This window comes from Euprymna scolopes, chromosome 2, assembly GCF_053919585.1.
Source record: "Euprymna scolopes isolate OS-2025 chromosome 2, ASM5391958v1, whole genome shotgun sequence".
Taxonomy (NCBI): Eukaryota; Metazoa; Mollusca; class Cephalopoda; order Sepiida; family Sepiolidae; genus Euprymna; species Euprymna scolopes.
In genome coordinates, this window is record NC_136483.1 from 197,820,456 (window position 1) to 197,847,099 (window position 26,644).

The 26,644-nt window shown below is 34.0% G+C and overlaps 1 protein-coding gene across 1 annotated transcript in view; it reads right to left on the minus strand.

Annotated features, from left to right (window-relative positions):
* The window catches only part of LOC145241301 (uncharacterized), a 262,494-nt gene that overhangs the window by 40,791 nt on the left and 195,059 nt on the right, over positions 1–26,644 (minus strand). Inside the window, exons 4-9 of the mRNA XM_080104065.1 lie at positions 22,227–22,351; positions 19,654–19,732; positions 18,746–18,945; positions 11,341–11,508; positions 9,973–10,228; positions 6,247–6,362 (exon numbers count right to left, since the gene is read on the minus strand). Of these exons, the coding sequence (XP_079960191.1) occupies positions 6,247–6,362; positions 9,973–10,228; positions 11,341–11,508; positions 18,746–18,945; positions 19,654–19,732; positions 22,227–22,351 (944 nt within the window). The remainder of the gene's footprint in view (positions 1–6,246; positions 6,363–9,972; positions 10,229–11,340; positions 11,509–18,745; positions 18,946–19,653; positions 19,733–22,226; positions 22,352–26,644) is intronic.

Sequence of the window (26,644 nt, forward strand, 5' to 3'; positions counted from 1 at the left end):
TTCAGCACCACCAAAAACCATTAAAAGTCGTCATTTTAAAGTTTTTGGGGGAGTTGGAAAGAAACTTGACATTGACCGAAAAAATTATGACCTGTTTTTTGTGGTCTAAGACGTTTAAGTAGTCTTTATAAATAATATGGAAGAAGAAATTTTGAAAAAAAAATTAACATTTTATCGTGGGAGATAACTTTTCTATATAAATTTAACGTAAAATGAGAACCCACTTTTTGGCCACAAAGCGTTCAACCAGACATGTCATCTCTAGCATTTTTTCAAGTTTGGCGATCAAGGGGGGGGGTAAAACATGACAAATACGAAATTTTTTAGTTTTTTGTGGTGGGGGCGGAAATTACATTTGAAACATAAAATAACGATAAATTTAATTAATTTTTATAAAACCATTATGTACTTTCACCTAACAATAATTTTATAAACAGAACGAACCCCAAAATAGGAGAAATTCAATTTTTTAGGGGGAGGGGATTATATTAGAAATATAAAATGAGGAAAAATGTCATTTAATTGTTTCGGAATTAATTTTTGGTAGATCTTTCTTTTTTTTTTTTTGCGATCGCACGGACATTCACTGCTATTTTTATTGAAACAAAAGTTATAATGATTTATTTTTAATTATCTTTTCTGGGGGGGGTATTTCCAGTGCTCAATATCTGGAGAATAGTTTCTTCTCTTTGTAGCCCTTCTGCCAAAATATCTGGTGGAGAGTGTTTCACCTACTTCTTTACATGTTTTTATCCGTTCTTTTATTTTTGTTGTGGGGGTATCCATGTTGCCAATGATGAAAATAATTAGTATACCAGTGTGTTTCAGACAGAACTTCATGTCAACCCAGACAACGCTGGGTACCCATGCTAGTATATATATATATATATATATATATATATATATATATATATATATATATATATATATACTGGCAGTTCAGCCCGGCTTTGCTCAGGCCCCATGTACTGTTCATAACTTTATGTGCATATGTATATATTAAAAAGTGTGCATATGTACGGTAAAGACTTTCTATATTTTTTTTTTTTTTTTTTTTGACATTTTCACCCCAAACAAGGCACATTGCCACTTTGGTGTAGGGGTCTACTATCAGGGGCAGCAACTGCTGGGGTACTATGTTGAGATTTTGGCAGCAAGATGTCGGTTCACGTTGCACTTGAACTTCTGCATGTTAGTACAGTTAGGGAATGGAATTCCAGAGTCTAGCGGTTCTGGGGAAGAAACTACTGGAGTAGAAAGATCTTTACATCTAGGGATCTCTACTGTGTGGGGGTGGGATTTAGCTGCCTGTCGGGTTTGTCGAGGGTGTCTACGTCGTGGGGGCACAACTTTCTGCAGTTCGTCAGAGCATTCACCATTAAAATACTTGTAGAACAGGCAGAGGGATGCAACGTTTCGTCGATGGGACAGAGGCTGAAGCTTAGATGCCAGTTCAGGGCCTATCGGATTGGTAACTCTCTTTTGAACCTTGTCTAGGAGCGAGAGACTAGTAGCAGATGCACCAGCCCAAATGTGACAGCAATACTCCATACATGGGCGAATGGTGGCCTTATAGAGGTACAGGATACTTTCAAGTGTTAGTAGTTTTCTAGCACAGTAGAGAGAGCCTACCTTTTTCGCAGTGGCCCTGGCAATGTTTTCAATATAATTGTTCCAACTCATGTTTCCTGTGAATGTTAGGCCAAGCAGTTTGAAAGATGTACTCTCAGGCAGGTAGTCACTGGCCATTGCTATTGGTGGCAGAGAAGTAATTATTGTAATTATTGAAAGAAAACCAGTTTAGTCTTGGCAGCATTGAATGTGACCTTCCATTGATGTCCCCATTCCACTACAGATTGGAGGCCATGCTCTAGTGTTTTTCCTATTTCTTTAGTTATGTGTTCATTTGTTTTCCTGTCATGTCTGTTATAGAGTGTGGTGTCATCAGCATATATACCCATCTCAGAGGCAGTTTTGTCGGGGTGGTCATTAATAAATATTAGGAACAATAGAGGTCCAAGGATAGACCCCTGAGGCACTCCCGCATTTATATCACACTGTTTAGATGTTCGACCGTCGAGGACAACCTGGATTTTTCTCTTATCTAAGAAGGATTTAATTATGTTAAGTATTCTACCAGTGATACCGTATGATCTAATCTTCCTGAGGAGACCCTCATGCCATACCCTGTCAAAAGCCTTAGATATATCTAGAGCTACCGCTCTGCCCTCCCCCGCTTTGTCCAGTGAATGGTATATACGTTCAGAGATTACAGTGAGGATGTCTGCTGTGGAACGGGCTTGTCTAAATCCATATTGTTTGTCAGTCAGAAGTTTAGCATCTGTAAGGTGCCGGACTAGGGCATGGTTAATTATGGTCTCAAATATCTTGGCAAAAAGTGGGAGGAGGCTAATGGGGCGATAATTTGATGGGTCAGTTCTTTCGCCAGAATTCTTGAATACTGGTACCACAGAAGCAGTTTTCCAACAGCCCGGAAAGCGTGATTCATTAAGACATTTGTTGTAGAGTTTGGAGAGAACTGGAGCTACTTCGGCTGAGCACTTTTTTAATAGCACAGCTGGGATGAGATCAGGTCCACATGCTATATAATAGGCTTCCTTAACTACCATAGAAAAAAGTAATTTTTTTTAACTTTGATCCCAATGTTGGCCTCTTAACATTTATTGTTTTGGGCTCAAGTCTAGTTAAAATGTTTGACCCATTTCCAAGTAACCTACATCTAAAATATCAAGTGTTAAAAATTGGCGGAGGAGTTTGGTAGAATCTGCAAAGGTCAACTCTTTTAACCTTAACCTCTTGGCAGCGAAATATTCGCCCAAAAACTGATTCAAAATCTTGCTGCATGTCTGAATACCCTTTATGTAAAATTTCAAATGCTTAGACCACCAATTGGCGTAATAGTTTGCTAGAGACCACAATGGTCAAATCGTTTGAACTTTGACCCCTTGGTAGCCAAATTCTCGGCCAAAAGCCAAGTAAAAAGCTTGCACTATGTCTGAATACACTTTATGTAAAATTTCAAATGTTTAGACCAAAAATTAGCTGAGTAATTTGGTAGCAACCGTAGAGGTCAATTTTCTTAAACTTTGACCCCAATTTTGACCCCTTAGCATTTATTGCTTTGGTCTCAAAAAAAGACAAAGAACCTATATCGCAAATTCTAAGTGTTTAGACCCAAAATTGCCGGAGGAGTTTTGTAGAGTTTTCAAAGGTGAAATCGTTCAACTTTAACAGTCAAATTTCTGGCCGAAAACCAATCAAAAAGATTTCCCCAAATCTCAATACTTCACATGTCAAATTTCGAGTCTGTACACCGACAATTGACAGAGTTATTGTGTAGGGAAATGTGCACAGACAGACAGACACATGCATACACAGACATTTTCACTTTTATAAATATATAAATATATACATATATATGTGTGTGTGTGTGTATGTGTGTGTGTGAGTATATATATATATATATATATATATATATTCATATATATATATTTATTGTCCTATTATATATATATATATATATATATATATATAATTTTATTTTTTTAATATAATTATCCACTGACACGTGTTTCGTCGTTCACGACTCATCAGAGTGGCTGAATCTAGTAATAGTCAACCATATAGGAGCATATTCGCGACCAGACACACACAGGCGTTCAGCTTTATATATATATATATATATATATATATATATATATATATATATATATATATATATATATATATATATGTGTGTGTATGTGGATGAATATATATATATATATATATATATATATATATATATATATATAAAGCTAAACGTCTGTGTGTGTCTGGTCACGAATATGCTCCTATATGGTTGACTATTATAGAAAACTGATCACATATAATGATAGAAGATGTATCGAGACACAGGAATGGGTATGTTTGATCTGGCATAATGATGATTCATAAAAATTGTGGGGTCTGCGTACGCGCCTGGTCCACAAAGTACGGAAATAAAAAATTTAAAAATTAAAAGAAACGCTTACAAGTGTTTTTGATATAGATGTACATATAGATGTACAAGTATGCTATAACTTAAATAGGGATGGTATAATAAAATTGTGGGGTCTGCGTTCGCGCCTGGCCTCCATAGAATAGAAATAGACACAAACTTTAATAAAGACTTTTCATATCTACCTGCGTAAGTATACTTTGATAATTATGTTTCAGTTTGAAGAAATATGGTATAATAAAATTATTGGATGTTCGTTCGCGCCTGACCTCCATAGAATGGAAATATGTCACAAAGTTTAATAAGGTTTTTTGATATAGATCCACAGAATATTGTGATAAGTGTTTCAGTGTGAACATGTATGGTATAATAAATTATGGGGTTTATTTATTTTATTTTTACTTTCATCATATTTTGCTTTGGTTTTGATACTCCCAAATTTTAAGCTATCTCTTTACAACCCTTCCTTTTCATAACATATCATACTTTCATAAATCAGAGTCTATTTTCTGTAGGCTGTTTTTGAACCGAGTCAACGCCGGGTACTTTATTAGTATATATATATATATATATATATATATATATATATATATATATATATATATATATATATATATATAAAATAATCAAATATATATATATATATATATATATATATATATATATATATATATATATATATATATATATATATATATATATATATATATATATGAAATATTAAAGTAATGGACCTTTTGTATATATTAATCAAATTTTGAACAAACAGACAGGAATACGAATATATATATATATATATATGTGTGTGTGTGTGTGTGTGTGTGTGTGTGTGTGTGTGTGTGTGTGTGTGTGTGTGTTTGTGTGTGTGTGTATAATTAGCTAGTTAGTTATCATTTCAAACTAAAAGATTTATTTATTTAACACTCATAATGTTTTATTCATATGTTAATATAGTACGTCTTACACGTGTATCGTTAAACAGTGGAAATTCACCAAACAACTGATTAGAGACAGTATTGCTCGGAAAAATACAGTTGAGAGTATATATATATATATATATATATATATATATATATATATATATATATATATATATATATATATATATATATATATAATTTGTTAAATGTTAGTTTCCGTTTTAAATGCTATTTTGTTCATGTTAGGCTGTATTATTTAGATTACAAACGCGACTAGTAATTTTAATCTGTGTGCAATCATTTCTGCACTTAATTCTAGTATTAATGGTTATATACTTCTTGGGTTGACTTTAGTTTTTTTATTATGAGAGATAATATGGCGTTGAATAACGTTGATGTCTGATAGGTGATATGTGAGACACCTGGAGAGAGTTGGCGTTGTATAACCAATATATGTACTCACAGGGGAATTACTTAATATTAAATACAATTATCGCTTAAAAAAATAACAACAAAAACCGTCATAACTTTAAAAGCGAATAAACTAGAACGTAGTTTCAACCGGGATTCGTGGTGCAGTGGTATTTTCTCCCAACCACAGACGCCATGTTTTATTTAATACGTTTAATAATTAAGTATGTATGTGTGTGTGTGTGTGTGTGTGTGTTGAATGTATATATAATTTCCTAATGTATCTATATATCTATGTAACCATACATTATGCGTTTAAAAAGCGGTTACAGATTTTTGTATCGCATTTAAAGTAAAAGTACTGTATGGATAACGAAAGTTTGGATTTTTCATATAATTGGAACATAATTTATTCTCTATATAATCACGTGTTTTATCGTTATTTCCATGGCAAGTGCTCGTCTGAACTCCAATCTCTGGTCCCCCCTCGCCAATCTTTCACGAAAAACACCCGTCTAGCTGAATCCACTATGAAAAATTCCCCCCACTCTTTATCTGTGCCTAAATCAAAACGTAGATTCCATGAACAAAGCTTCTTTCTTAGAACTGCACGCCTGTGGAACTCTGTTCCGTCTGCCTGCTTCCCACCTGACTACAACTTGGATGTCTTCAAGTCCAACGTAAACAAATTCCTAATGAATCGCCCCCTTAAGTTAACACTTTCAAATCTCCACACTAACGTACTGTACTTGCAATAACCCTTATCCCTGAGTGGCTTCCGAGCCTTGATAAGTGGTGACCACCGTGTAAAAAAAAAAAGTAAAAGCCCATCCGCATCAGCTTTTTATTTCCTGGTAGATGTTGCAAAAACGTATAAATAAACTATTTTTGTGAACAATTGTTAAAACGACTTACCTTTAGTTGTGTCGCACTTGCACTGAACAAACAAATTATTCCAAAAAAGATGCTCGTAATATACTGAACAGTCATGCTAGAAACAGGCTGCACATTCCATCCATATTGTAAACCACCTGGAACAACAGTAAAATAAATGTAAGAAGTTGTATTTGATCGTTATGATAATGCAGTTTGGTAGAAAAAAAGTCAAGGAAAAACAGAATAAATGACAATATTTCAAAAATTTTCGATTATTTATTTACCAACGTAATGCGTTGAACCAAGATAGTATCGATGGTGTTATGTTCTCTGAATTTTCGAGGTAAATCTCATCTTCAGAAAGAAGAAAAATATATACAATCACTCGATTAGGGTGTATTCTTACCAAGAATTGGATGTCTGTTGTATTAGACTCGCAGAGAATGAAGTTATTTATGTTTAATATTATTAAATAATTATCATATTTGACCAGTAATAATAATGATAATAATAATAATAATAACTATTATTATTATTATTATCATTATTATTATTATTATTATTATTATTATTATTATTATTTCGTGTTTTTAATTTATTTATGTATTACTTATACCTATGTGCGTATGTATGATGTTGTTTGCAAGTAAAATGTCAAGGAAGTAACTCGTTGTTTCTTTTCTCATCTCTTTATTCTTGCGTATTGAACTTTTTTATTATCACCTAATTATCTTATGCACACGTACTATACATAAAGCAACCTACAACATCCTCCTCATAGAGCATACTTTTTATTTAGAAAATAAAGCAAGCGTATTAATAAACAAATTGATATGGCGAAACTACTGTCAATAATTTTCCCCACTCTTTATCTGTGCCTAAATCCAAACGTAGATTCCATGAGCAAAGCTTCTTTCTCAGAAGTGCACAACTGTGGAACTCTTTTCCGTTTGCCTGTTTCCCACCTGACTACAACTTGGATGTCTTCAAGTCCAACATAAACAAATTCCTGACAAACTGCCCCCTTAAGTAAGACACTTTATCAAATCTCCAATACTAATGATTACTACAATACTATCTCATTGATTACTGTATATGCAATAACCCTTATCCCTGAGTGGCCTCTGGGCCTTGATATGTGGTGACCTCCATGTAAAAAAAAAAAAGAGTCGATCCTTAGACCTTTTTTATTCCTGATATTCATAAATGACTTCCCTGTAAAATGTCTCCAAGATTGGTATATTTGCTGATGACACCACGCTCTATAACAGACATGAGGAGAAAACGAATGAACATATATCAGAGGTAATGGCTGAGATCTTAGACGAAGACCTTCAGTTTGTAGTGGAAAGGGGAAGGTACGAGTAAATGAATGGTAACATTTAATGCTACTAAGACTAAGCTTCTTTCCTTTAACAATTACAAGAAATCTTGTCAACCATTGATTGTTATGACTAATAATATGCTACATGAAAAGTCTTCATTCAAACTCTTTGGCTTAACATTCAAAAGCAACATGAATTGGAACAAATACATGGAAGACATTGCCATGGTTGCTGCAAAGAAGGTGAACAACTTTCAAGCATGGTAGAGAGTATCCTTTATCTCTACAAGGTCATCATTCGCTCATGCATGGAGTATTGGTGACCTGGGATGGTGCATTTGCCACTAGTTTCTCACTCTTAGACAGGATTCAAAAAAAAATTTCCAATCTAATAGGTCCCGCACCATCAACCAAACTCCAACCTCTGACCCATCGCCGAAATGTTGCATCTCTCTGCCTGTTTTACAAGTATTTTAATTGAAAATGCTCCGACGAACTCCAAGCACTTGTATTCCCTCAACGTAAATACTCCCGACAAACCCAAGAAGCAGCAAAATCCCACCCTTTCACTAATGAGATCCACAGATGCCGTAAAGTCTTCTACTCTAACAGTTTTTTCCCTCGAACGGCTACACTTTGGAATTTCCTCCCGAGTCCCTGTTTCTCTGACTGACATGCAGAAATTCAAGTGTAATGTAAACAGACATCTCGCTACTCAACTCCCTCCATAATTTCCCTGTAGTTTTGGTTCCAAACAGTAGCCCTTACGTCCAAGTGGTCATGTGTCTTGTTTGGGGTGAATTAAGAGTAAAAAATAAACGAAAATCTAAAACGTTTTCATAATCACTGTCTAAATAAAATTATGTTTCTATTTTTCGTGCGCCTGGGTATATGTGTGCTTCCAGTCTCTACGTGACTTGTACATTGTTTTTGTTTTGTTTTTTGCTACTAGCAGATGTATCTGGAGTTGCCCGGTATTAAACGTAACGTTAAATTCCTTTAAAAGAATAGAGTAATAAAAAACGAAAAAACTCTGGGTATATCTGCTAATAGTAACTAAAAAAATGTATAAGCCACGTAGAGGCTGGAAACACACAGGCGCACGAGAAATAGAAACATAATTTTATTTAGATAGTGATTATGAAAACGTTGTTTTAGTTTTTTTTTTTTTTTTTACATATGCATACGCGTTTTACGTTTTTTCTAAATAGTTCACTTCTTGTGAGTAAAAAAAAAAACATACTCGAGCAGAGATCGAAACCAAAACTAAAACACAGTGAGTTAAGTACGATAACCACTAGACCAGCTTGTCGAGATCATAAAAAGTGTTTTTAAACCTCGTGAAGCAATTGACAAACAGATAAATATCCGACAAGTATCAATTTTTAATTTTTGACTCCTTAGCAGCCTTTTTTCCGAATGAAAACATATTAAAAAGTTTTCCACATGTCCGATTAGCTTATATACCAAATTTACAAATATGTAGATATAAAATTCGTTGAGTATATAGGTTAGGTAAAATAAAGCGAAATTTTTTAATATCCTATTAGAAAAATACCTACTTAAAAATACCACGTCAAAATCCTATTAAAAAGAATTTAATTAAAAATTAATTAAAATTCACATAAAATATATATTAAGTCGATAAAATGATCGATATAACCTCGAACATTTTAGGTGTGTTTTGTCGAACTCAGTAATCTTTATGTATGAAGATTCCCGATTTTGACAAAATGCACCTAAAGAAAGTCGGAGGTTGCATTGGAGGAAACGTTGGGAGTAACATTCAAAATGAAAACAGTAGTCCGAAAAATGAAAATAATATACAAATGACATGAAATATACAAATATATTCTCATCAAAATTATTCCAAAACATAGATAAAATTATATATATATATGTGTGTGTGTGTGTGTGTGTGTGTGTGTGTGTGTGTGTGTGTGTGTGTGTGTGTCATATCGCTTGAATGTCATAAAATCCAATTGCAACTACTCTTCCGATTATTTCAGATTTATGTAATCATATTTTTATATTTTATTTTAAAGTTAATGAGTTCTTATTCTTCTAATTAGTCTTGGCATAAAAAAATTCATAAATTGACATAATAGTTATACGAATGTTTCTGTGCTACGAAACAAGTGCAGTCAAGAACTGAACATTTTAACATGCTACAATAAATATACGGTAAGATGGACGACATTTTAGAAATTGGAATGTAGACATTTTGTCATTTATTTATATATGCTCTGTAATTACATCAAACTTCATAAATTAATGGATTGGTATAAATAAAAGGTGAAATATAATTGAATGAGCATATTTCCCCCCCACACACACACACGCATACAGATATATGTGTGTGTGTGTGTGTGTGTGTGTGAACTTCCATGCATCTCCCCCCATTCCACCAATCAGGTCACGAGAAAATGTTTTAGTTTTACCTGAGACGACAAGGATGACTGTGCTGGGTCCGATTAGTGTTGAGAATAAAAGGATTGCTTGGTAGAGGATGAAAATGGGCGAAATTTGTTGGTTGTTTCGGATTAACAATCGCCATTCCTTGATGACCAACATCAGATTGGCAATGGTCGATGCTATCCACCTTCTTCTTTGCTTGAAGAATTCGTCAAAGTTGTCTGGACAGTGAGTTCGGTTGCTGGCAACGGCACAATAATCAATACGCCAACCACTTTGGATCTGCGATGAACAATAAAAACGCAAATGACGATATTCGTAAGAGATGTCCATTGTTCAAACTTAAATATATCGAAACGAGGGACAGCGAATCCTATATAAGTGAGTTCTTTGATATGACAGGGACGCGTGAGAATATTTTAAAAATTAATGGCTTTAATTAAAGTTTAAAAATGCAGAAGCTAAGTATTGTTGTATCCGCAAATGAACGATAACATTTAATACGAGTAAGACTAAGCTGCTCTCCTTTAACAGTTACAAGACGCCTCTACAACCACCAATATCCATTAAAAATAACACCTGAGAATTCTTCCTTAAATTTGTGTTAAAATGTTGTGCATGTGTTGTTTTTCGAGTTTATATAACCGTGTCTATGCATGTCTTGAGTATATAAGGTATACGTGTTTCTGTCATCAATGTTCATGTATCGTCTAGTGGTTAGAGTTATAAAGACAGTTACTTTTCTTTGTATATGAAATGTCTGTACGTATCGATCTCTTACGTGTGTATTTAATAGTCTTTCTATGTGCATGTGGGTGTTTTCACATAATCATGACAATAATGACCGGAATAATAACGGACAGTCTTTAACGATGACGAATAACACCCTTGTCTGCGTAACCCCCAACATGGTCACATACTTTATTCATTGTCTCCCTCTCCTCTGGCGGCATCTGAAAATGAAGGCCTCTTTTTCCGAATAGAACACCCAAAACGCCGAGTTATTATTTCCATATCCTAATTTTCAAATGTTCCACGTCTGGAAGTTTGCAGTTCTTAATCTTCAACACCAAGACACTTTCAGAATGAAGAGACCGGAATGGAAAGATGCAACGTCATAATAGGGGGAAATGCTAACCCTGTGTCGAACAAGATCAGCATTTCACACTATCAATAACATCCATAAAACGATCAATAAAATGATTTTTCAATTCTAAGCGAAAAGTATGCGTCGTTGTTATAATTCTTGTTTTCAACATTCATACAAAACAATGATTACAACGAATTATACTAAAAAGAGAAATAGAGAGATAAAGAACTCTGCAGTCAATACTACTACTTCTACTGAAAATCTACATGGCATGACTTAATCTTATCCTTTTTTTTTAGCTTACCATTAGTGTACAAAACCATCTGTCTTCACCCATGTCTTTGATGAGAAAATCGAAGGCGTGGTTGACGGTGGTCGAATACGAAGGTAGGATGTCCATAATTGCCTTACATCGGTAGACACTGAAGCAACCTGGGCTGCACAACACCGACCCAAGCACGTGTTCGGACGCCTGCACATGAAATAAAAGCAAAAACAAAAAGCATAAAAAAGTATAAAAAGCAAGAATATGATATTTTGAAAGATGATTTTCGAGTTTTAGTCTGAACTTTGATGTGTTTTGCGACATATCAATTCTCATCAAACTAATGTTCAGTAATCTGTTTAATAATAACTAAGTACATTTGATTATTAATCATAGTTTAAAGTAACCATCTTGATGAAAGTGTTCATGTCATTGACGTTGGCTCCTGCATTTATATGTGATAGTACGGCCAAGATTTTATACACACGCACGCGCGTAGTTTTATTCAAGCTTCGCATTTCCATCGTTTCTGCGAGCATGTAAAGTTGACAGTGTTGAGGGGAAATTAGTCCAGTTGAAGTTCAAATATTTTTGTTCGTATGCCTAATAAAGTTTGTCATGTAAATAAAAAAACTTTTATTTTATTAAAAATAAAATTGACGTTTCACTTGAAACATTGAAAAAATTTCATTTCCAATAAACTAATATCCCCTCAATACCGTCATCTTTACAGGCTCGCAGAAACGATGGAAGTGCGAAGCTTGAAGAATACCACACACACACACACACACACACACACACACACACACATATATATATATATATATATATATATATATATATATATATATATATATATATATATGACTATTTCATTTAATCACATAAATTAATATAAGGTATAATTTTATGCGGAAATTTCCAGTATTTACTTCAACAGTGCGCAATACATAGGTAGAGTTAGGTAGTAAGTTATGGCAATTTAAGCTACACAGAATATTCCGTGTTTCATTCTCGTGAGAATTCGTTAGGCTTATGCAAAAAGTTGTGGTTATCGCACATTTTTATATAAACTGATGGTATTGAATTTTCTAGTTAGCCAATCAGCTTCTGAGTTGTAACCGCGCCCATCCTTATCAACCAATCGTCGGGAACTCACAGGACAAAGGTACAGTTAACCTCATGTTCGCCTTTCCTTTTGTGTGTGTTTTATGGGAAGGGTAGATATCCTTTGTGCTTTCAACGTAGGTGTAGTTAGATATGTTATTTTGTTTTTGGATTTATATTTCGGATATTATGTTAGTTTTATTTATAAATTATTTATTATATGAATATATGTATTTATTTTATTTTATTTATTTATTTTCTATTGTTATTGTCAATTTAAAAATTATTTATGTATCGCTATCCTAAAGTTTATCCTGTGAACACAGTTGTTCGCTCTTTCTCTCCTACAGTTTTATAAATGTTGAGGTTCTTTAAAGAATAGGATAGCGACTTTCTCATTCAGGCATAATCTACATGGATCGTCTAGGTCCATACATGTACTTGCTTGTCTTGCTATTTTCCATTCGACTATCGGCGAACGTCCACTTTCTTGAGTTCCCAGTATTGGTTTGCTACTGCTGTTTTCATTCAGTGTTTTTTTGTTGTTGTTGTTTTTTTTCTTTTGTTATTAAACGTGCTTTTATGATCATAATATCTTGTATTATAATATCAGATGTTATAATACCATATACTGAAAGCAATTAAGGGAATACGTAAATCAGTATTAATTAATAAAAGTACGAAAAATGGTCCATTAAAATAATAATCGAAAGTATAAAGAGAAGTTTTAGAGATTAGGGATTCTCACTGCATACGGACTAGAGTGATCGAAATCAATGGTAGCAGTCCTAGCTGTTTCCGTTTGTTGTTCACGTCTTCCTCTTCTTTTCAACTCTTCCAATAATAGTATTAAATTAAATTCCAGTTTTATGTCGTTTTTTTAACGTTTAAGACAAAACAATTACGACTCTTTTCACTGCACTTCTTTGAATATTGTACTGTTAAGAACGGCGTTTGGAATAATCCCAAACTCCCCATATTAAGAACGGCTTTCAGAATAGACACCACCAACCTCCCCATCTTAAGATCGGCGTTTAGAATAGACATCCTCAACATTCTCATGTAAAGAACGGGATTCAGAGTAGACAACTCCCAATAATTCCAACAAATTAAATCATGATAATCGTTTTCATCATAGCCACCACAAATGCAACAAAGAAAAGAAAATTGCGGGTGGCAGTGTCGGTAGGAGAGACGTAGATTTATTTAACGTGCGTGTGTACAAACCTGTCAACCAGTGAATTACAGTGCATGATACAGGTCTTTATATCTTGTATCCGCAAAATTTAACTGCGGTTTTCGTAATTAGCATTGTGGAAAACTAATAAAAAGCGTCAAAGAAAATTGTGGAGTTGAACTTAATATACAACGTTACCCTCTACCATAAAAAAAAACTAACTGTACGCAATTTTGAGAATCAGTCCGTAAAAGAAATGAAAATCAAATACTCCACCGAATTCGGTTCCTTAATTAATTAAATTAATGAAATTTACATTCAAACTGAAGGGTAGGTAATTGGGCGATAAAATCAGCAAGACCTTAACTGTCAATTGAGGTACGTAAGTACAAATTGGAAAATATGCAAAACATTTGCAAAGAAATGCGATAAAAACAAAAGAAAATCCATGGATTACGTATTTTTATATCTTTGTATTATAAAAAAAAGTAAACATAATATATCAAATATGAACTTAAATAAATTAGTTATCTGCAAAGAAATGCGATAAAAAACTAAAAATCTATGGATGGAAAAAAGGTTACGTATTTTATAAATTTTTATTATAAGCGAGTTGCAAAAAAGAACACATAAAATCTAGTTAACTACAAATAGTTAAACAGTTTTAAAATGTGGATATATATATATATATATATATATATATATATATATATATATATATATATATATATATACATGTATAAATTTATATATATATATATATATAAAATAAAATAAAAATTACAATTAAATTTACCAAAGTGATCCAAGATGGTAAAACTAAAGTATATTATGAATATTAAAGAATTAATATTTATAAAGTGATCTCAACCAGATGTAAAAGCTCGATAAAACCAAATAGGAAATAGAGTTTATAATATATGTTTTATTAACTATTTGCTCGTATATATATATATATATATATATATATATATATATATATATATATATATATATATATATATATATATGGAGAGAGAGGGGGGGGAGAGAGAGAGGGAGAGAGAATACATAGAGCAAGAGAATCCAGTAGCTGATTATAACAGAAAGCATGTAAACACGAAAGGTGTATATTTATTTACGAACGCACGGTGGAGCGAACATAAGAATGGAAGTGTAATTTTACTGTAGATGTGAATATGTGTGCGTTTTTTTTTTGTTTTTTTGTTTTTTGTTTTTTGTTTTTTCGTAGGAATTGCTTTGTGTAAAACAGTAAATATTATTTATCTTTGTTGCAATAGTCAAGAACAGGTGCTGTGTCTATCGCCGGACCAAATAATGCGTCCTAGCGACGCTATTTTTTAATTGTAAGAACTGTTCGCTTATATGTATGAGAATAGAATTCCCTAATATGAGAATATTCATTGCTCAGCCGATGAGTATTGCCGGAATTTCCGAAGGGAGAAATTATTATTTTGGGGGCGGGAAATGGAAAGATAATGGTGTGTCTATGAGTATATGGCCCAGTTCAGAAGGGTTCCTTGAAAAAATAGTTATAACGTATATATATCTTCCCTGTGTTGACTGGGGCGGTATAAGGACTGTAAATATAGAGGGGAAAATACAAACTACTTCCTTTAAAGAGATTGGCGATCGTGATGATGTTTCTCCTAGGATGCAATGCAGGATTTTATTACAACTAATAAATGTGTCTAAAACGACGTTCTATAGTTACATAAGACGATGGATAATAGTTTAGATTTAATAAATTTGTATGTGACATCTGTTGTTGCAAACCTACGGTAATTTGACACAGAGGGGAATTTCTGCAATCAAAATATTATATACCGGATAATTTTACCTGTTCATATTTGACTTTTAATTGAAGTATCCAAGTGTTCACGTCAATTAAAAAAAATAACTTCAAATCGAGAAGGCAAAAACAAACATTGCACAATAGAAAATTGTTATTTAAATGTAACTTTAGAACATTAATGCAACACAAATACAACAGGAACACAATAGTTAATATTTTGTTTTACACAGTGATCACCACTTATCAAGGCTCGGAAGCCACTCAGGGATAAGGGTTATTGCAAGTGCATTACGTTAGTGTGGAGATTTGATGAAGTGTTTACTTAAGGGGGCGGTTCATTAGGAATTTGTTAACGTTGGACTTGAAGACATCCAAGTTGTAGTCCGGTGGGAAGCAGGCAAACGGAACAGAGTTCCACATGCGTGCAGTTCTAAGAAAGAAGCTTTGTTCATGAAATCCACGTTTTGATTTAGGCACAGATAAAGAGTGGGGGAAATTTTTCACAGTGGATTCAGCTAGACGGGTGTTTCTCATGAAAGATTGGCGAGGGGAGACCAGAGATTGGAGTTCAGACGAGCACCTGCCATGGAAATAACGATAAAACAAGGATAGGCTCGCAACGTCTCTTCTGTGGGAGAGAGGTTGCAGGGTAGAGAAAAGGGCATCCCCCACTAAGCCACAAAGTCTATTTTGTACTCTGTCAAGGCAGGATAGGCTGTTTTTAGCAGCTCCTGCCCAGATATGGCAACAGTATTCCATCCTTGGACGTACTTGGCTTTTATATAGATAGAGAATTGCATCAGTAGTGAGATATCTTCTGGACCGGTAGAAGGATCCCACCATCCTTCCAGCGACCTTGGCAACAGACTTGATGTACGTGTTCCATTTCAGATCAGGAGTAAAGGTCAAACCCAGAAGCTTGTCAAAACACGGGGCCTCACCCAGACGAGAGCCATCCATCCCAATTGATGCCAGCTGGGGATCAGAGCGTTGATGATGTAAGGATAGGAGTTTGGTTTTGGATGCATTAAAGGTAACCAGCCACGTCTTCCCCCACTGAACCAAGCGCTCGAGATCAGAGGAGAGAGAATCAGAGAGAACTTTGTCATTTACAGCCTTTGATGTGTTGCCGTAGATGGTCGTGTCATCAGCATAGATGTCAACGAATGATTTTAGTATGTGTATTTAGTGGCATAGCCTTTCTGCAATTTTGACAGTTTAAAATCTTTTGGACATTTCTTGAATTAGTCTGCGGCAATACTCAGCATCCCACTTCTCTTTAATTTTGTTCAAAATTTTTCCAGATTTGAAATTTTATCATTGTGTAGATGTTGCTTGATGTAATGCTATATGTTTTCGATACGATTCAAGTCTGAAGATTGTGCAGGCCAATCCAAATACGGAGTATCATGCTCTTCAAGAACCCTCTTGACATTGCCAGCTGTATGAATGGGAGCATTGTTCTGCATGAAGATGAGACTATCATCCAAATTCCGGCCAAAGTAGGGTAGAAAATACTCAGTCAATATATTATTGTAATTTGTCGAATTAATTCAACCTTGCAAGCGATCTATAGGCCCTGGATAATTGGCACTAATAACGCCCCACACCAAAACTTAATCTCCACCAACTTGCAGCATTGAAACTGCATCTAGGATTAAATTCTTCGTCCTTCCTTCGACAGACGTACTGCCTACCATCATTGCCTCGCCTATTGAATTTGCTTTCGTCGCTAAAAATCATTTTCGACCAATATGAAGAGTCATGATTTTCATTGAATCTTACGAAGTTCAGGCGGCGTTTTCTGTTCTTTACAGAAATCATTGGCTTGCATTTTGCAACACAGCCTCACATATTAAATACCCATTCAATCTGTTCTTGACAATAGAAAGAGAACACTTTTTAACACTGTTGTTGGATTTGGGGAACCGTTTCAAATCTGTTTCTGAGGCTGCGGATCTTGATAGCATTGTCTTCTTTGTTAGCAGTAACTCTAGGACGACCAGATTTTGGGAAACCACGAACACTGACGGTGTTTCGGTGCTTTTGTACAGTCATCCGTATCGTTTGCTCATCACATTTCAATCTGCGGCCAATTTCTCGATTGGATAAACCAAAAAGGTGGAGATTAATGAGCTCCTGATGATCACTAAGAGAAATTCGAAGCATATTGACTAAATATTACGTTTATGATTAGAGCTGCTTTGTGGTCTAAAAGGTGGATATTTTAAGCTGGTTTTAAGCTCATTTGTTGCTGCAGAGTTTCTTTTGTCTTCTCGATTTGAAGCTAATTTTTTAAAATTAACGTGAATATTAGAATATTTCAATTAAAAGTCAAATATGAACAGGTAAAATTACAGAGGAATAAAAGGCGAATCAAACGAGGTATAGGTTGTTTAAACAGTTACATTCAAGTTCACTTAAATTTGTGGTTTTTGAAAAAATGACAAGTGCGGACTTTCGTTTTGATGCCACTTATATATATATATATATATATATATATATACACACACACACACACATATATATATATATATATTATGCACACACACACATATGTGTGTGTGTGTGTGTGTGTGTGTGTGTGTGTGTGTGTGTGTGTGTGTGTGTGTGTGTGTGTGTGTGTGTGAATGTAAGGATGTATAAGCAAATAAACTAAAACAAGCTAAGACAAATTTAAAACATAAAATAACAATAAACAGGATTTGTGAGAAGAATCGATATTTCGCCTCTAGTTTAATTAAAAGATAAATCCTGACTGGAAAATGGTTCAAAAACGGGATTTAATTATACAAAAAGTAAATATGGAGAAAAAAAGTAGGAAAATGCAGACGATTAAATATTTGTGTTCGTATCTGTCTATCATTGCCTACAACATCTTCCATGGAAAATACGGCTTCGTCCGGGACCTGTTCTTATCCCTGCCTCATATCGCGGGCTCTGTGGGCACCCTACCTTCGATGGTGCTGGAGGTTTCGACGCCAAGCAGCGTTTTCGGTTCAAGTGGCATCTCCGTGGAACCAGCCACCCGATGAGGTCGTAAACCAGCCCACACACTACAGGGCTTCAATGCAGCCTTGGACAGACTGGTCGGCCATCCACGGTTTTCTCCCTGTATAGTTTCTCACTGATTTTTTTACCACTTGTAAGTAGCAATCGCTTGTGCGTTTATTCTTTGCCAATTAAATGAATAAATCTATATCAATATGTACCTATATATTTCGCTCTCTATCTCTCGCTCCCTCTCTCTATCTCTCTGTCTGTCTCTCTCTCTCTCTCTCTCTCTGGCTTAGTTGTACCCATATCTATTTATGTTTATCTCGTATCTAGAATAAATGTTCATCTTATCAACTAGCTTTACAAACCTTTTGAAACCAATGGCCGATGGCGTACTCGAAAACTTGATACCACACGACGGGTCCGTCCCCCAATGGATGTGTCCGAGAACAGACGGCTCCAACGTTTTCATCTCGAGTCATCAGATCCATTAAGGCCTCCACTGAATCCGGTGTAAAGAACACATCAGCGTCGGTGGTCAGGATGAAACCCTCGATTTCGGATTGACCTGGAAAATAGTTTGTTTTATTTGGATTAAAAAAAGGGATACAGGTGAGAAACTTTAACAAACAAAATAAGTGTATCATTATTTCATATATATATATATATATATATATATATATATATATATATATATATATGTGTGTGTGTGTGTAATTATTTTATACTTACAGACAATAGGGTTTCATGCTTTCGCAATCGTCAGTACAGGAATTGACGATTGCTACTGGTCAAGAGATTCGATCTCAGCTACAAAGCTACCTTTGACTCCATTTGCAAAGAACGTTACCTCTCGGCCACCATCAACCGCCATAAGAATTAGGGGAAATTAACAACTTTAAATGCCAAATATAGGCAGAACGTTAATACATATATATATATATATATATATATATATATATATATATATATATATATATATATATATATATATATATGCAGATGTTGTTTTTGTTGTTTCTTTTGTTTTTGTTTTTTTGGGGAGGTTTTTTAGCGATGCGAGTTTGGAATAATTTTCCCTTTGACAAATTTGGTACCCCCATATGGGGAGCGGCATATATATTATTTTTAAAATATAATTATCCACTGACATTATATTTGTGTTCAAACCATCGTCATCTCCTTTAATATGATACACATGTCATATACATGTCATACACAAGTGGTTCCACTTAAAATCACCCTCAAGGATTATAAAATAATGAAGGATACTTACCAGTTCTTTCTTTCTTCAGTAAAAAATCCAATACATAAGACATGTACATTATCTGACTCCATCTTTTCTTGTTTTTTACCTGAAAAGACAGAAAGATTTCAGAATATATGAAATGAGCCAATCAAGATGAATTGACAGACAAAGCGATAGCCATTCAGAATAATATATATTAACCAATCTCTAGTCTATCACCTTAAAGCTGCTAAACTCCTGTCTGACCAACAATATGGATTAAAGAAAGCCCATTCTACAGAAGATATCCTAACTGTAATCTCTAAACGTATGTACCATACACTGGGCAAAGCAGGGGAGGGTGGGGCAGTAGTCCTAGATATATCTAAGGCTTTTGACAGGGTATGGCACGATGGTCTTCTCATTAAAATCAGATCTTATGGTATTACTGGACGAGTACTTAATATAATTAAATCTTTCTTAAATAAGAGAAGAATCCAGGTTGTCCTCGACGGTCGTACATCTAAACAATATGATATAAATGTGGGTGTACTTCAGGGATTGATCCTTGAGTCTTTATTATTCCTGATATTCATAAATGACCTCCTTGATAAAATTGTCTCTGAGATGGGTGTATTTGCTGATGACACCATGCTCTATAACAGGCATGAGTGTAAAACGATTGATCACATATCTAAGGAAATGGCAAAAACACTAAAGGAAGACCTCCAATCTGTAGTGGAATGGAGACAAAAATGGATGGTCACATTCAATGCTGCCAAGACTAAGCTATATTTCTTTAACAATTATAAGAAACCTTCTCAACCATCCATAGCTAATAATACATTATCTGAAAGTCCTTCGTTCAAACTCCTCAGCTTAACGGTCATGGAGAACATGAGTTGGAACAGATACATCGAGGGCATTGCCGCATCTGCTGCAAGGAAGATGGGCTCTCTCTACCGTGCTAGAAAGTTACTTACGCCTAAGTGTATCCTATATTTCTATAAGGCCACTATTCGCCCATGTATGGAGTATTGTTGTCACATTTCGACTGGTGCACTTGCTACGAGTCTCTCCCTCTGGGACAGGGTTCAAAAGAGAGTCACCAACCTGATAGGTACTGAACTGTCAGCTGGGCTTCAACTTTTGTCCCATTGACGAAATGTTGTATTCCTCTGCCTGCTTTACAAGTATTTTAATAGTAAATGCTCCAACAAACTACAAGCCCTTGTAAGCCCTCGACATAAATACCCCCGACAAACCCGACATGCAGAAAAATCCCACCCCTTCACAGTAGAGATCCCCAGACACCTGAAATCCTTCTACTCCAATAGTTTCTTTCTCAGAACAAATAGACTTGGGAATTCACTTCAGGGTTTCTGTTTCCCAGACTGTACTGACATGCAGGAATTCAAGTGTAATGTAAACAACCACCTTGCTGCTCAACTCCCTACATAGTATCCTTGCAACTTATGTCCCTGATAGTAGCCCTTGTATCAAAGTGGCACTGAGCCTTGTTTGGAGTGAAAATGTAATTTAAAAAACATTATTGTTATAAATAATATATTTTGGAAACCAGTCTTTCATCAAAATAAACAATGTAGAACAAAGGAATGCTGTTGATATTCCAATATGACTGCTTCACAATGAAGTTAAAGTAGTTTTATTATTAGAAAAATCTTTCAAGATGGAACAATTATTTTAAAAATATATAAAATTATATTCAAATGTTTTTACAAGGATATTGTAGTTATCTTGAAGCATTATGCACAGTGTGTTAGGAGTTTTGTTTGAAAAATATAACAATGTAATTTTGTAGACAATTAATATTGGATAAATGGCAATATAATATAATTAGAAAAAAAATGGATTCTTGTGAGCATTCGAACAACATTGTAAATTTCCACCTGCTCAGTTTGGTTCCCCGAACTCGACTCGTCTTGACTTCAGGTTTTTTATTGCTTCATTTTGGTGTGTAACATCATTGATATGCAAACCCCTGCATATCAAACTACATTTTGTTTGAAAATCATGACAATACAATTTTGTAGGCAAACAATTTTGGATAAATAGCAATATACAAAGATGTCAAACATATCCAAAAATTATGAAAAACGATAAGGAAGAAAATTAATTATTAATGAAAACAGTTTTTGAAGACATTAGCAAAAATTGAGTATTGCTAAATTAGCCTTAGATTTTCAAAGTTTTCAGAAAATAATTATTTCCCTTGTTACGATTTGAACCCTCTGGTTTCTTTTTTAGCGAAATTCAATTTTTACTAAGTGTTTTTGATAACTACAATAATAAATAACTTTATACTATCGTTTTTCGTAATTTTTGGATATGTTCATTACTGCGGCATGACAATTTAGTAGATACCATTGGTTTTACTTGAAATTCAATATTTCGACTTTCGCCATTATAATGGAGAAGCGCCCGATGTTCTAATATGCAACCATGGCTTAACTCCCTTTTCGAGAGTTTCCTCCCTTGCTTTAGAACTCTTTAATTTTTAGGTAACTATGAATATATTTATCTTGTTTGTACTTATCATTGTCATCAGAAAAACATTTTATACGTTTTAACTTTCTAAATTTTTACTTTACTGCATTTACCTTTAAGTTGTCTTTGAAATGAATGCATAATTTCATTTGATTCCTTCCCGCCGGAGCCGGTAATTTCCAAGCCAGACACAAACCATAAGGAGTCTTTATCTGTTGGCAATCAGCAAGTTTGATGTCTAATGAAACCGGAAAAAGAAATCACAGGAATGTTTAATCGAAGACATGAAAAAATAAGTGGATTCAGGAATAATGTTTTGTATGCTGGTATGTAAGAAAATTCGATCCATTTATTCTTAGTATATATTCGGCACGAGTATTTGATTCGATTTAAGTAAACAAAATTACCATTAGTCACGACAATAAAAAGATTTCATCAGGCGAAAAAAACAGCTTTTGTTCTTGGTCGAGGCATGGTCTTTAATGCAAATGCAAATCAACTTTTGTTTACCTAAATTGAATAAAATAATATCTTGCTCTTTTTATTGAGCACTATCAAAAAAATCGTTAAATCCCTGGTCAAAAGATATTTTTATTAAAACTTCTATTTCTTTACCTCTCCATACTTTCTTTATATACCGTTTCCACGTCTTACCCCACTCAATCCATTCATATCAACACAGAATTGTTGATGTATGAATCGGCATAAGGGAAGTAATTCCGTGATAAAAAAACAGAGTTATTTCACTTTAGTACATAAAATGGCTGGAAATCCTTCGAAATCCATACCAGTTTAAGGTCAAACAAAGATGTTTTATTTAAATTTTAGATATTATTAATCCGGAATAATTCTGATCAAGAAAATACCAACTTTGTGGGTATTTGTTTTGTAGTTGTTTTTACTTTAGCTGGACATATGCAGACACACAGACAACTAAAAGACGTTTCAATTATACCAGTCATTATAGGAGCAACTGGGCTTATGAAAAAGAACTTTAAAAAGTACATAGCAAGCATACCCGGTGAACCAAGTGCAAGTGAAATACAAACGATTGCACTGAAAGGGACGGCTAGAATCCTGAAAAGATCTCTTGGTTGGACTCACTAAAATAGGGGTAAATGTCAGACATCTGGTTGGATGTCCCAACCCCTAGAAGAAAAAAGTTTAAGAAAAATGAAAAAAAAAAAAAGAGAGAGAAACAACTGCGTTTTATATAAGAGATAGCATTTTTGTAATAAATATTTATTTATCCATATATCTTAATAAGACTTATCAATGTGGTTAGATATATGTATATATCCTGCCACACGTTGCTGTGGCCTAATTTGATGAAATAGAAATAAATCCCCAAATGAGAAAATGCATTTTCCTTAAATGTTTAATTTCCCAGTACGTGTGGATACACAGTTTTTTGTGGTTCCATTTTCTGAGCAGAGGTAGAGATTTTTTGGTTTGTTGACTCTTGAATATGCAACATAAATTGTCCATGTGAGAAAAAGTCAGTGTGTAGATGTAAGCCACACAATTGTAAAGATTGTCCCTCAGCTTTGTTGATGGGGATTGCAAACGACAATCGAATTGGAAATTGCAATCTCCTAAACTGAAATGGTGTATCCATTGGAATCTTAGGAATGCGTGGAATGAAGACATATTTACCTTTGAAAGGTTGTGTCAAGATTGTTGCTTCTATGATGTTGTTCATTATTTTTTTTTTACTGCAAGCCATGTGCAATTGCAAAGCTTAGGATGTTTATATTTCGCAACATGATAATTGGTACAACAATTTTTAATTGCAGTATATGCGGTGGCATCCCTGACAAATTAAAAAATTTTGTTGGATAATTAACCACTCCATTTGCTTCCACAACAGTGTCGACAAACTTGTATGTGACTACCTCATTCGGAATTGTAAGCGGAATAATATCGTTATGTTCATGGATGTCTTTGTTTTAGAATACCTCGTTCACTCAGCCAACAGGAAATCTTATAATTAATATGAATATCCGGATAAACTTTTTTTACCAACTTTTCTTTGATGTAACTAAATTACAGAAGATATCAGGCAATGAAATTCGTCCTTAACTTGGATCAGCCGGCAATTTTCCATTCCCAAATTCCCACAATTTTTGTGGAAAGTACTCTGCGCATTGATCGTTCTGCAAATGGACACGCATATTTTGAGTTAAGTTTAATGTCTTCACATGGCACTAAAAAGTAGAGTATTCGAGCATTTGTTTCCTCTGCTGGTGTTGATTGAGGAATTACAGGTAACGTTTGTCTGAAATCTTGTGCAAACAATATTAATGCATTCCTAAACGGTCTGACATTGCCACGCATAGCTTGCAAAGATCGATCAAGAGCCTCAAGCGATTTTTGTATGTTATTGTGAATTCATCCCAAACAATAAGTTTGCATTTTTGCAATATATTTCCCATGCTGAATATTTTGAAGATAGTAAACATGGAAGTTTTGAAAGATTGAATGTTTAATAGTAATTTCAAAGCAGAATGAGTACTTCTTCTACTTGGTATTAAGGTTGCAGCTATTCTGCATGAATCGATACAATTTTATGATTGGATGGCTGTCAAATAAATTTAATTAGGATTTTACCAGTTCCTACTGGTGCTGTTCTAATTAGAAGTTATTTTCAAATAAATTCTTTAATTATTTTCAAATAACTTTCTATTCTCACAAAACAGTAATTTAGGTGACTAAACTATGATTTATCCATTTATAGACAATGTTTTAATCACTGTAATTAATTTAGTTGACTAGGATTAATAAATGTTCTGACAATGTCTTCATCACTGTAACTAATTTAGGTGACTAAACAAGGATTTATCCATGTTCTGACAATGTCTTCACCACTGTAACTAATTTAGGTGACTAAACTAGGATTTATCCATGTTCTGACAATGTCTTCATCACTGTAACTAATTTAGGTGACTAAACTAGGATTTATCCATGTTCTGACAATGTCTTCATCACTGTAACTAATTTAGGTGACTAAACTAGGATTTATCCATGTTCTGACAATGTCTTCATCACTGTAACTAATTTAGGTGACTAAACTAGGATTTATCCATGTTCTGACAATGTCTTCATCACTGTAACTAATTTAGGTGACTAAACTAGGATTTATCCATGTTCTGACAATGTCTTCATCACTGTAACTAATTTAGGTGACTAAACTAGGATTTATCCATGTTCTGACAATGTCTTCATCACTGTAACTAATTTAGGTGACTAAACTAGGATTTATCCATGTTCTGACAATGTCTTCATCACTGTAACTAATTTAGGTGACTAAACTAGGATTTATCCATGTTCTGACAATGTCTTCATCACTGTAACTAATTTAGGTGACTAAACTAGGATTTATCCATGTTCTGACAATGTCAATTCCTGTAATTTAGGTGACTAAACAAGGATTGATCGATATTCTGACAATGTCTTAATCACTGTAAGTAATTTAGGTGATTACTACAATTTATCAATGTTCTAACAACGTCTTAATCACTCTATGTAATTTATGTGACAAAACAAGGATTTATCCATGTTCTGACAGTGTCAATTTCTGTAATTTAGGTGACTAAACTAGGATTGATCAATCATCTGACAATGTTTTAATAGCTTAGTAATTTAGTTGACTAAACTAGGATTCATCCATGTTCTGACCATATGTTAACCACTGTAAGTGACTTAGTGGACTTAACAAGGATTGATCCATGTTCTGCAATTTTCTGATCACTGTAAGTAATTTAGGTGACAAAATTAGGATTGATCCATGTTCTGGCAATATCTTTATCACTGTAAGTAATTTAGGTGACAAAACAAGGATTTATACATGTTCTGACATATCATAATCACTGTAATTTAGTTGACTAAATTAGGATTTATCCATGTTCAGACGATGTCAGTTACTGTAATTTAGGTGACTAACCAAGGATTATCCATGTTCTAGCAATGTCTGTAAGTAATTTAATTGAATAAATTAGGATTTATCCATGTTCTGAAAATGTCGTACTCACTGTAATTTAAGTGACTTAACTAGGATTTATCCATGTTCTAACAATATCTTAGTGTAAGTAATTTTGGTGACTAAAATAGGATTTATCCATATTCTGACAATGACAATCACTGTAATTAAGGTACTAAACTAGGATTTATCCATGTTCTAACAATATCTTATTTAATGTAATAATTTAGGTGACTAAACAAGGACCGATTCATGTTCTGACAATGTCTTAATCACTATAAGTAATTTAGGTGACTAAACAAGGATTTATCAATGTTCTGAAAATATCTTAATCACTGTAAGTAATTTAATAATTAAAATATTATCAGAATATTGATAAATCCTAGTTTAGTACTAGGATTTATCCATGTTCTGACATTCTCTTTATCACTGTAAGAAATTTAGGTGACTAAACACGGATTAATCAATGTTGTACCAGTGTCTTAATCACTGTAAGTAATTTAGGTGACTAAACTAGCATTTATCAATACTCAGACAATGTCTTAATTACTA